The sequence below is a fragment of the Vanessa cardui genome, chromosome 4, assembly GCF_905220365.1.
Source record: "Vanessa cardui chromosome 4, ilVanCard2.1, whole genome shotgun sequence".
In the NCBI taxonomy this organism is placed as follows: Eukaryota; Metazoa; Arthropoda; class Insecta; order Lepidoptera; family Nymphalidae; genus Vanessa; species Vanessa cardui.
The window spans coordinates 6521942-6535104 of record NC_061126.1 but is presented as its reverse complement, the minus strand read 5'-3'; the positions used below and the strand labels follow the sequence as shown (position 1 = coordinate 6535104).

The following is a 13163-nucleotide window of genomic DNA, read 5'->3' as shown; positions in this document are numbered from 1 at the left end:
ATTAAAGTGAATCAGTAATTTATAGCTAATTGTAACACTTATTTTTTACAAATAATTACTTATCTACTAACATATAAAAAGTTTGGTAAATGACGAGTGACAATTATCAAATACAAAATATATTAAGCTACACAAGAAAATCGTACAAGAAAAGTCGAAATGGAATGTCCTTAGAAGCGTTCTCAAGTGCTAGAAGAGAAGATGTAAATGAAGATTTGCTTGAATCGCCAAGAAGCGATAGAGTGACTGCAGATACTGCAAGTTGCAGTTGCGATTTAGATACAGAAGTGGAAGTCGCAAACATTCTTCACAAAAAATGTCCTGTCATTGCATTAGCTCAACAGCAACTTCAACGACTTTTAGATGAAACCGATAAGTTACTTTGTGATAATACACGGTGTTGCAGGTAGATCAACTAAATTTATCTCTTTATGAAAAATAGCTAGCGTTTTATTGGTCATTCCAAATGCTACCCGAAAACTCGATATTTTAATCTATTTTTAGAATAATCAATGTTGTTTTGATTTTTTTTTTTTGTTTGTTATTATCATAAATACTGATAACTGACAACAAAATCTAACCACATAAAATCATAGTCTTACATATAATCAGTCAATGAGATTAAGATGGAAAAAATGTTATCACTTTTTACTGACATGCCCCTAAGTAATAGGAATACCCTAGGGTAAGGTACGCTAAGGTAGCGTTGGTCATGCGGACCCGATCTGCAGCGAATTTTTAAGTATACTTTGATTTAGCTACATAAGTTTTTTGCTAAAAATTAAAAAGTTGAAGGAAGCTAAGCCGGCGGTGCTATTATAAAAATATTGTTGAGCGAGAAATAACTGAGGAATTCTTATAGAAACTGTAAGAATTCCTTTTATTTTATTTAGTTTTAGTAATATAATAGTAGCTCTTAAATCGAGGAAGTTATGAAGTCATTGAAAAAGCATTAAGTTCTGGTAGTTTTGATAATTAATTAATTTTGTTACCTACTAGAGTTGTCTTAGAAATTATATTATAAGATTAAAAATTTTACCATAGTTTCTGTAAGAATTGTTAATCAAAGTTTTTCAAGTTTTACGATTCTGCGATCATTATATGTGGACATAAAATTATAGATGAAATTACAAGCGCCAAATTGCAGTGAAGAGGCCAATAGTTCAGATACTTTTCTCCTTAATTTTATTAGTCTATAACATTAATTTTATTAGTAAATATTCCTCATAGTAACTGGCCGCTACATAATCATACACTAAAGACTATTTTGTTTCTTTTTTTTAGGTCAATTTATGATTTTTTCCTTTTAGGTAAAGAATTATTATGGAATCAAAATAAATGCCAATGCACGCTTATAATCATGATAATATTCACATTTATCGTCGGCCTTATACTTGGTGCTGCTTCGTGTGGGACGAACCTGCGGAAATTTAATAGCCCTCTTCTTACATGCATTGATAACTATTTTATACGTGAAACTTATTCAGCACATGACGATTTATTTAGTGCTATTGTTTGAAATAATATACGGTTGCTCTTGTAGATATAATAAAAAAAATGTTGAATTTTAATACTTATTGTTTTGTATTGTTACATATTAAATAAATATACATTACCTACATATTACGAAATGTTTTTTATTTTTTTTTTAAGTTTTTTAATATAAACGGAAACTATATATGTACACAGAATGAATGCAGGCACTTTAAATTTTAACAAAATTACAGAAAAGACAATGTCAGAAGCAACTTATTATCAATGGGTACATACAACAATGCTATACCAAAGGCAGATGCACTTATATCTCGCTCATAATGGGACGTCATTACGATCAGAAAGACCGCAAGATATGAGAGTGCACAAACTTCTAAATTCCATGCCCGGGATTTCTTACAAAAAAACCTATGACTTTTAGTGTACTTGGATTTTGCAGCCTTATAGCTATCCATTAGATCAACAACTCAGGTGGTTAAGGGGAATAATGAATTTCATTTGATTATTATGGAACTATAATTCAGTTTTAACAGACAGAACAGATCATTAAATTACAAAAAACTTTAAGAGAGAAACAAAACAACAAAATATTACCAACAATATTGTTATATTTTGAAACAATATTGTCTTATACATTAAAAGCATACTCATCTTTCAACATAATCATGGTATTTTAAACATCGCTTGTCATTTTTTGTTTTCGAGAAACTTCACTGTAAATTTTGAGTAATTTTCTTTTTGTCAACATTAAACAGGTGTTTTGAAAAATTATTCACTTTTCACACTTAAAATAAATATACTGTCATAATTTTAACACTTTCTGAGTAAGAACCTCAGGTTTTTAGAGCATTAGCCATATTGTCTACACAATTTCTCAAAGCAATAGCTGGCACTGTTTAGCTGAAATTAAGAAAATGGCCATGTGCGAATTGTACAGTTTATTTTGACCTGTGCAACTTTGTGATAACCGTTAAAATAATTACCAAATTTTCTCTACCTCAATAATGATTAGTTTATTGTGTAAGTAACCTATTATATAATTTCTATTAATATAATGGAAATTACATAGAAGATTAATAAAACATTATTTCTAAAATAGTATTCATAAATTTCAAGGCCTTGTGGGAATACTCACTACCTAAGAAAAAAATTCAAATACACACAATGGTACAAAATACCTCAAGTATTAAGGTATTTTAGTATTTATTCTTTTGTTTTTGTGATAATATAAATAGAAGTCTACTAATGCAAAGTGTAATTTCAATCACTGGCAAGTGATTTACCCTATTATGTATCAATTCAATTAATAAATAAAAACTTCATTTAAAACATATATTTTAAATTACACCAAATCACAAGCTTTTCTAGCCTTAATTATTATTAAAGATTTAAACTAAAATCTAAATTTACACACAACATTGATCACTTCTCTATACATTAAATGAATCCTGAAACTAAAATAGATAATGTGAGTTAACATTCATGGGTTATACATTAATATTTGTCATGCAAGAGTTTGCTTTAAAAATTTTAATGTGATAAAGTTGATGAGGAAGATGCCGTAGTAAATTATGTTTTTATATTAACTGAAATAATTTGTAGATATAGTAATGCTCGTTTTAACAGCATCCTTAGGTCAAAAGCTTACACCTATACTTCTAGATGGATCGAGACTTAATACATTGGTTGAAATCTACATTACTTTTCCTCACACCATTCATTTTCTTTGCGAACCTGTTCTTCTTCGGCTGCTGTGAAATCATTTTTGATGTTGAATGTTTTTCGTATTTCTTCAGGTGTTTTTCCCTTAATCATATTCGCTACTGTTTTGCAGGTGACATCTAAAAGGCCTTTTATATCTAAATAATTAGCTGCCAAAATTAATTCGAATAAGGTACCCTGATCAACTTTCAAAAAATCTGCATCCCAAGATGAAATGTCATCAGTTCGCTTTTCTTTGTTCTCGTCATCTTCTGGTATAGGAGGATCGTCTTTATGGTAAGTTGCCCACTGAATTACCTTCTTTAAAATTGCGGAATTTACGTTGGGTAAAGGGACCACTTCCTCCTCGTCATCGTCCATACCCAAATCTTCTAACATAGTTTTAATTGTAACCGAACATTTGGCGATTTCTACATCAACATCAAATATTTCATTATCAGACGACTGCAATTTAATATTCGGCATCTGTAAAAGGGTAAATATAATGCATGCTATTTACTCCGCAAGACGCCATCTTATTTATAAAAATAGTTGTAAAGCTCACCTTTATGTTTAATATACAAGAATAATATCTTAAAAACGAATTTAACACCGCGCTTCTGTGATAACCAGTAAATTTTTACCTCTTAACGAACAAATTATTTATATGCGAATTCCGATATACTAAAGTGTCATGTAATGGAAACTACAAAATCAAAGAGTATAAAAACTTCCTACAGAGCACAGACGAAATACTGTAAGCGGTATAAAATACGGACTGGCGAATTTCACAGAGTATAAACGTTGTAAATGTTGACATAAAATACTTGCCATTAGATAAAAAATTAAAATCAAAATTGTCATGTGCTTCTCAAAACACAAATGAATGAATATGACTTATAAATATACATAATAATTTTAATTTCCATAGAAAGTCGCTAGGTATCTACAAAACTCACATGTAGGATGTCCATTTTTGTGTAATAGGGAACATGCAAATATAATATTTTTTAAAAAATTCCTATTAAAATGTTAAAAAAATATAAAAGGAGGCCCTAAGTGGCCTAAACTGCTAGGTTTGTATTTTATATATATTCGAATTAAAGTAACGTGAAACGGTCAAAAACCCTAATTCAGTGACGTCACTCCTGTTATGACTACTTATTTGAGGTTATAGTTGTAAAAAATTGAATATTGAAACGAAAATTAATAACGTTTTTCGAATTAGAATGGATGTTGGGTTTGTCAAAGCCGACTCCAGATTCCTCTTTTCAGCTTGAAACAACTTTTATCTCAGTTTGGTGTTAGATGGTCCAGTCAAAAACCATTTATTTGAAAACTTTATTGAAGTAGATGAACAAATTGGCACAAAACATACGTCAACATAGCTTATTTGCGGAATATCGATAGTACGTTTTCATTTTTTACAAAAAGTATCTCAAAGGTCGAGAAAAAATGGATAAGTATGAAAGCCAGCGAGGAAAAGTACGATCAGAGGGGCAGTGACAGACAGCAGTGACGACATATAGATCTGTTCTCATGCTAAAATTAAAATTGACATTGAAACCGCATTTTTTGCCGTAAATAAGTGTTTTAGATTTTTAATATACTATCCTATATGGAGTTTCCCTATTCTATAGTACTTAATAGCGTTGCAACAATAATGGTCGAAATCAGTTTATATTTAATTATATTTTATAATCGTGCAAAGTGAGAGTTATTAGTTTTTTTTTTTAAATACTAAATCGATCGAATAAAATAAAAATTGCTTTGATTTAACAAACCAACGATATCATCTAAATGTTTCAGTAACGAAATAAGCAATGCCTATTTTAACAACACATCAATAATAATACAAAAGACACATTCATTTATGAAAAGTAAATCAATAGTAACTTTAATTTACACAAGTTCTAGTTTGAAACCTTGATACTATTATACTACTGTTATAAGTGTGTTTTTTATATTTCTAAAGCTCTCAACGGTTGAAAGCTTTAGAAATAAAAAAACACATTCTCAACCCTGTTGCTGTTCCCTATATTGCTCTGAAAAATGAAATCGTTTGGTACTAGTGGTATTGCACTAGTCATTTCATCATTAGAAAAATATTTACTTGTGCTGAATATTTACAAACGCACCCAAAATTAAAAAATAGTTTGCTCGCGAAGAAAATATTCTTTAAAGCTATGATTTTCAGGGCATTTACGAAGTTAAGATTTAATTTTAAAATGAGGTGTAGTTTAATAATGGAGTTATACATTCCTCTTGGACATATTGATGTTATTCAAACTGACTTTTTTATACAACCAGATATTTATTTACTTTGATATAATATGTGTACTACACTGCTAATAAAAATGTAACCATCACATTAATTTAAACCACATTCGAAAGACCTGTAATCGACCTTAGTAAAAAAAACTTTACAAAAGAGCTAATATATGTCGTACATCATAAGGTCACACATTATTTTGCAATGCAGAAAAAATTGACTAAAGACTGAAATTGTACCACATATCTCAACCTCACGATGAGCCGTTAAGCAGTTTCATTGATTATCATATTCGACTATGAAAACTACTTGACCATAACCTCATCACGGAAAGGTGACTCAAATATCCAAATAAAATCCGTATAAAAGATTCGGCCGAGTATCGCTAATTTGCTTCTCATAATTGAAGAGTTCCGATACTTGTCATGGATCCCATGCTCAGAACCTAACCAAACTTCCCTTGAAATATATTCTTTCCAATGAAAAATTAATCATCAAAATAGGTTGGTGATTTTAAGTTATAAGTCCATTTATCCCGCCACACGGGAAGGACAAGCTTTCAAAATCGGTTCACCCTGTCAAAAGGTATGAGGTAACAAACATAAAAATACAGACAAATGGATAACCTCCTCTTTTTTGAAGTCGATTAATTAGACTTCCATGAGTGTCGTTTAAGATAATAATTAATGGTGTTTTTATAATAAGACTCCTTTCATAATTCATTTGCATTCCATATATTTTAGTATAATATTATTTTATGTAAATAGACAAGAGTAAACATGTATTTTATAAAATTTTATACTTTTTATAAAATATCTATGTAGTAATAAAATATATTGATAAAAATACACATTAAAAAAACATAACTATCACATAAAAATAGCATTTGTGCAAAACATATTTGAGAAATTGGCACACATTAGTTGTGTATTGAGCACAGACCAAACAAAGATCTTGCTAAAACAAGAACATGCGTTAATTAAGTACATTATTACTAAATGAGAGAATATTATCTCATTTGAAGCTCTAAACTATACATCCACTAAAAAAATATGCTATCAAGGTTTTAACATGTACTTATAAGATATAACAACTGACATAGATAGACATTTTAATAAAATCATTATGTTACATGCACACATTAACATTCGAGTTTATTATGACATGAAATAGCTATAAATATTTATCCATATAAAATAAATCAGATCTAAATAATTATAAATATATATATATATATGATTCTATTTGCCTCAAAAAATAATATATCTGCTGGTTCACCAAAAGTGGTGCAAAACATCAGCTTAATCATTTATGTAAACTAAGTTTAAAATTAATTCGCAAAATTTGACCTATAAATACAAAAAAAATGTTACACAGAAGCCAGATATAATAACAACTATTATATAAGAGCAGGTTACTATTATTCAAGTTGTGATTCACTTGTGACATTACAATTGCACAGAATTTGTTAATGTCGCAATTAAGCAATTGTTCCGTACAAATTTCACCTACATTGTTATTTTATTAGACATTGGGAGGCCTTTTTTACAATTAGCTAGGCCGCTACTGAGAGTTATTTGTTAAGAAGACCTAACACTTTTTAGAGGCATATAAACCCTTGTGACTTTCTGACTAAAACTCATCAATATGAAAATTATCGTTGATGGACCCAGAACAATCCTCAAGTCTGAACAGTTCGTCAGTTTCTTCACTGACATTAATAATATAAACAACATACAAAAGTAAATATCATAGCTTAAGGATTGACAGAAAGTTAGACTCGTATGTCTAAAAATAGCAACAAAATTTATTTCTTCTGTGGGAAGTACAAGGCATCGTAAATTATTTCCAGATGTAATAGAAAGTGTAAAAAAATGTCTCCAGCGAGCGAAATAAAAGTTAAGAAATAAACCATTACGTAATAAGCTATTATAAGTTGCAACAGCGATTCTTTTTAAGATTTATTTAGTACTATTAAATTCACTGAAACTGGGACAAATAATTTATGTTCAATAATAATTCAACCGAAACGTTTCCGGATATTGTAAGAAAGTTGAGAAGATAATTTGAATTCAGTTCAATCATTACGTCACTAGTGAAATTATAATATCACAGCATTTAAAATAATCCGCATTAAACTGCGTACATTTAAGCATGACTAATGATATATGATTTTTTTTTCTAAGATTCGATATAATTATTCTTATGTCTAAATTCTTTGGAAGTTTTTTTAATTTAGGTAACAAAATTGTAGAAATACAGTAAAATTCTTTTTTTTTTAACCTAAAATGACTCCAAGTGTATTATAAGTAAACAACTATAACAATCAAAAACCATATATCTAAAATTGATAAATATAATTTTCCTAAACATAAAATCTTCAAAAAGTAAACTTCTTAGGTTTTAAAATGAATCTTGTAGAGCATCTATTTGATGTATAATATATATTATAACTCTTTTCCTTAATCTAAATAAGTTAGTTATTACTGTAACCAAGTCTTTCTTTCAAGCGAAAATAGATTTTCAGGCTTGGTCTTAATACCGTCAAAAGCATAATTAAGAGCACAAGTACTAGACAAGTGTATCTTAAGATTTCTCCGAATGACCACCATGCAGAAAAAGTGCCTAGTATTATTGTAATAGTACCTAAACAGAATGTAACGAGACCAAAAGATGCATGAACTAATTTTGTATAAATCGGAGCGAGGTATTCTTTAAGTTTAAGGCTATAAAGTGCTCCTAAGCCTCCGAAACTGGTGCAGATCATGAATATAAAAGAAGCTAATCCAAATTTTCCATGTAAAGATTTGAAGTGTTCTTTGTCGTTGATAATTTTATTTGAAAGTATAACAAAAAATGCAATGAAAACAAATAGTAATGCTACTAATTGTAAGACCCAGTGACGAGCACTTCTGAGCCTTATGGGCATCCATTCAGTTGCCAGGTCTCCCGGAGTAACAGCATTCACAGCAGAAGTCATAAATATCAGCCACTGAAAATAAAAGATTTATTTGTTTACATTAAAGTGTAACTTTAGTACTTAAAGTAATTAAATAATAGAAAAAAAAATTCAATTATGAGTAGTTTTTGATCAGTGTAATGCCATTTACTGTTCCGATTAAAATAAAAAAAACGTTGATAAAAAAAAGACGCACAGTTATTAATTGGATATATCTGCAAATGAACGCGGAAAATTGATGAAATCTACATTAGGAGTTATACGTTTTTAGCCTAAGAAGCGCCATGACCGTCATTTATTGTATTAAGATAAAGATCTAAAGACAATGAATGACGTTGACCCATTAGGGACTCCCCAAATTAATTGACACTGAAACGCCAGTAGAACTCTGAGTGGAAGGCATTATTGATATTCCCCGGCAAAATCTTTTTAGGGATCATAACTACCGAAAAACCGTCGCGACGACGGTCGTTCGAAAGACGACTGCTGATCATAGACATTCCGACAGCAATTCAGAGAAAGCGTCTGCCTCGACGATTATAGCTTATGAGTGGACACATAGGCGATTGTCGTTAGTCAGTGATGCGATACGCACCCTTGGGAAGATCATATACCTGAGTTTTACCAGAAAAGTGGCAGTTATCGATTAAATTCTCATATATAAAAAATAGTTTTGAATTTATACAAAATAATATCCTTTTTAAAGCTTGATTAGTTAGTTTTAAAAATCACGAAGCTACTAATTTCGTGACCTGTTGATTATTTATGAAACTTTCCTCCTGACTTCTTATTGGAAAAATTACACTTTATTTATTAACTAAGCCATAATGCCTTAGTGTTGTTAAACGATATATCGTACTACTGTCATAAAGAGATGTTTCGTTAGTTTGGATTATTCATGCAATAGGACTGGAAAAAACAATAAGCAGCTGTTATGTTTAAAGATAAATACATAAAGACTTTAAAGATTTTGCCGAGCAAACATACATAAGTTAGTCCATTATAATATAAACAAATAATTGCTTTTATTATGTATTGCTTCATAATATAGGATATGTATTACGGTACGGTACTGTCCCATCGGATGAAAGCGTCAAGAACTACGAACAATTGCTCTTATAAAAAAATCTGTCGTCGTAATTACTGTTTATTAAATAAAATAGTATCGGGAAATTAGTGTGCAGAAAGTAGTAATAAAAGCAAACCATAATCCTTTATTTGAAATTAGGATACCCATTGCACATATTATTCCATCACAATGAATGTCGTGGTCGTCTTTACGATCATATTCATATGAATTTATCATATGAGTCGCAGGAATGTGAACAATGGAAGAATATACATAATACTGAGAGAATTTGTTATTAGATAATTTCATTTTATACATGTTATTATTTATACATATATATTAGATATATGTTATGTTACTCAAAATAACAGTTATGCAAACATGTCCAATTGATTTGCGGACTGCCTGAATTGAATTCTATAAAGGATATACTGATCCAGCAAAGTAGATAACAAATTCCCCGCAACTAAGTTTACAGACGCGTTGCTCTCCCCAACAAGTAGCCTAAGATTTATAGACTTGACATAAACACTACGCCCTCGCAATAACTCACTGAAAGAAACCTAATGAACCGTGTACTCATTTGTGATTCTTTATTACGACGTAATGAAACCGAACCATTTTTGAAGAAGCTGATAACTGGTGATGAAAAGTGGATCACATACGACAAGAACGTGCGAAAAAGATCGTGGTCAAAGGCCGGTCAAGCTTCACAGACTGTGGCAAAACCCGGATTAACTCGCAACAAGGTAATGCTGCGTGTATGCATCATTCATTATGAGCTGTTACCGCCCGGCAGGACCATCGATTCAGAACTGTATTGCGAACAATTGATGAGATTGAAGCAAGAAATTGAGAGAAAGCGGCCAGAATTGATCAACAGAAGGGGTGTGGTTTTTCACCATGACAACGTAATAGAAAATAGACCTCACACATCTTTAGCCACTCAACAAAAATTACGAGAGTTTAGCTGGGAGGTATTAATGCATCCGCCGTATAGTCCTGACCTTGCACCTTCAGATTTTCATCTGTTTCGGTCTCTGCAGAATTCCTTAGGCAGTGTAACATCACGAGAGGACTGCCAAAACCACTTGTCGCAGTTTTTCGATCAGAAGCCCCAAAATTTTTACAGCAATGGGATCATGTCACTACCAACAAGACGGCAAAAAGTTATGGAACAAAATGGCACCTACATACTTTAGTCAAATGTAAATAAACTGTAAAAAAAACTTTTTGAATTTTCATATAAAATACGAAGAAACTTTTTCCCCAACCTATTATTACGGCACACGGACTAGATAACGAGATATTATCCTCATCAAATCCAATAAAGCTATGTTTGCACGATAGCGTATCCATACAATATCGCGTCACAGGAAAAGATTCAACTTTGAGCGAGTTTGAATTTAAAAAAATGTTTAGCTCGAAGATGTTACTATAAATTATTAATTTTGTAATAGACAGCTTCAGTAATATTAAGTTGATGGTGGGCGCAACCGACGTGACGGCATGCGCGATGGCTGCGGGCGATACTGGAGAGTATTTGGGCATTACAGTGTGACTTTATTATTTTATACCTAATTCTAAAATAAAAGTAGCCTTAGTTACTTCTTCAGCTATCCTTCCTTACTTCTTCAGCCTTCAGAAAAAGTCCCGTCAGAACAAACACAGAACAAACACAGGCAGACAAAAAAATTAAAAAAAGGTTTTTTTATATGTACCAGGTATTACTTTATTGAACACTTAATTTTTTTAAATGTATAAAAGATATAAGAGTCAGTAGTGAATCTTTACTAAAAGAGATTCTAGATTAAAATTTAAAAAAGGTAAACCGAAAGATGGCTGGAATACAATCCAGATTGGCTAAGAAATGCAGAATCCCACTAAGCCAAATTAAAGTCTTCGAGGAAACACTCCAATACAATGAAGATGTTGTCATAAGATTCCAATCTTCGGCTTCTTATGTTAACATACTTATATGACAGATATCAAAATTATATTATTATATATTCTTTCATAGCATCATCAAGTATTTAGAAAATAATTATTTAATAATTTTTCAAAAAAAAACACTTTATATACATAATTATTCATTACAATTAATGAAATTATTGAACATTTTAGATACCATAGTAGGTACATAGACCATGTTTGGTCCACCTCTAATGAGGCAATAGGGCAACTAATTTAAACTGGGGTGCTGTTATGTATGCTCTTGTTTATTTATTCAAATGTTGTGCAGCTACTGACTTCGAAATTCTTGAGTGCCATGTATTTAATTTTAGCTGATATTGATGGAATTACAAAACTAATCTAACAACAAATATCAGTTGATCTAAAAATAAATGATGCCATGACCATTATATATGTTATTTATGCAAATGTATATAATCCAGTCGCTATTTGTGAGATTTTCTTACTGATATGATCAAAATAATTTAGAAAGTAGTTTTGGTACCAACTTCAAATACAGCAATACCCATTATGTTTGAAATATATAAATAACTAGCTGTGCCAGCGACCTTGTACATGTTTGAATTTAAGAAAAAAATATTGTAAGTTACTCCTTTCGTTCCTAAGTTACTCCTTATTATATGAGTTACCTGCCAGTGAAAGTCCCATCAAAATTAGTCCATTCGTTCCAGAGAGAACAAACAGACAGTGTATATATACATATGCATGGAGTAAAAAAGGCCTATTCTAGTATTACAAACAGACGCTCCAATTTTATTATATGTATAGATATAGATATCTTTTATATACATCCATGTATACTTTTAAAATAAAAATTATTAACAATTATATTTGTTTTAAATTACAATTATATTTATTTATTCGAATGGGTGGTTTGCTCATGGACATATATTTATATTAGCAATCAACTATAAAAATACTTACCCCTAAAGACATCAGCGTAGGATGAAATGAGAATAAAGATACTCCATTCTTAAAACAGCAATAAAATATTATCCCCGTAAACAAAAGCGCACATATATTGCTCAAAATATTCAAGTAACTAGGTTTAGAATTATTATTCGCAGATACGAGGTGAGATGTTTCCGATGTTCTTTCAGCTGAAGGCATTTCGGTCAAATTTGTTGTACTAGCACTCGGTATCTCCATTAAATTCTGCCTCTCTTAATAATCAAATTCTCCGTTCGTATTGTCTGAATACTTCTACGTCGAAGATCGATGAATTTATATATTTCCAATGGGACTGACTATCTACTGACTACCCGCCTTTCCGAGCTATCAGTGTTATTAAAATTGATAAGTGATAACCGAGGCTTGAATCACAGAATATAAATGACTGTATGCCAACAAACCAATAATGAACATTCACTCAGTTGCAGTTCAAATTTCAAAGACAAGAAATCAATAAGGGGTGTTACTAGATTTAAAAAATAATAATTAGTAATCTGCCTTATAAATAACAAACTTTTCTAGATTCCCAAATAATATATACCTAGGTATATATACTTTTTTTTCATTGAATATTCATATACATGAAACAAAAACACAAAATCGAATTTTAGTGCTCAACTTAAAGAATATGCTATACTTTCTTTCCTTATTTCACCCTTATAATAAATTTTGGATAACGCTTGAACAGCTGTCCTTTATTCATAATGTTTTATTTATGATTGCCCAAATACTGATTTTCTTAT

General features: G+C 30.6%; 3 protein-coding genes across 3 annotated transcripts; 1 reads left to right on the top strand and 2 right to left on the bottom strand.

Moving 5' to 3' along the window:
• Nucleotides 1–1620, top strand: LOC124544173. The gene is made up of 2 exons (XM_047122629.1): nucleotides 1–406; nucleotides 1285–1620. Exons 1-2 carry the CDS (start codon nucleotides 90–92, stop codon nucleotides 1517–1519), a joined length of 552 nt encoding a protein of 183 aa, XP_046978585.1. The 5' UTR covers nucleotides 1–89; the 3' UTR covers nucleotides 1520–1620.
• Nucleotides 1621–2812: 1192 nt separating this feature from the next.
• LOC124544172 (S-phase kinase-associated protein 1) lies at nucleotides 2813–3992 on the bottom strand. The gene is made up of 2 exons (XM_047122628.1): nucleotides 3761–3992; nucleotides 2813–3681 (listed from the first exon to the last, which is right to left on the bottom strand). Exon 2 carries the CDS (start codon nucleotides 3679–3681, stop codon nucleotides 3193–3195), a length of 489 nt encoding a protein of 162 aa, XP_046978584.1. The 5' UTR covers nucleotides 3761–3992; the 3' UTR covers nucleotides 2813–3192.
• A 3795-nt stretch (nucleotides 3993–7787) lies between these two features.
• On the bottom strand, nucleotides 7788–12827 carry LOC124544273 (transmembrane reductase CYB561D2-like). Its single transcript, XM_047122748.1, has 2 exons — nucleotides 12394–12827; nucleotides 7788–8459 (listed from the first exon to the last, which is right to left on the bottom strand). Exons 1-2 carry the CDS (start codon nucleotides 12616–12618, stop codon nucleotides 7944–7946), a joined length of 741 nt encoding a protein of 246 aa, XP_046978704.1. The 5' UTR covers nucleotides 12619–12827; the 3' UTR covers nucleotides 7788–7943.
• Between the last annotated feature and the right edge of the window lie 336 nt (nucleotides 12828–13163).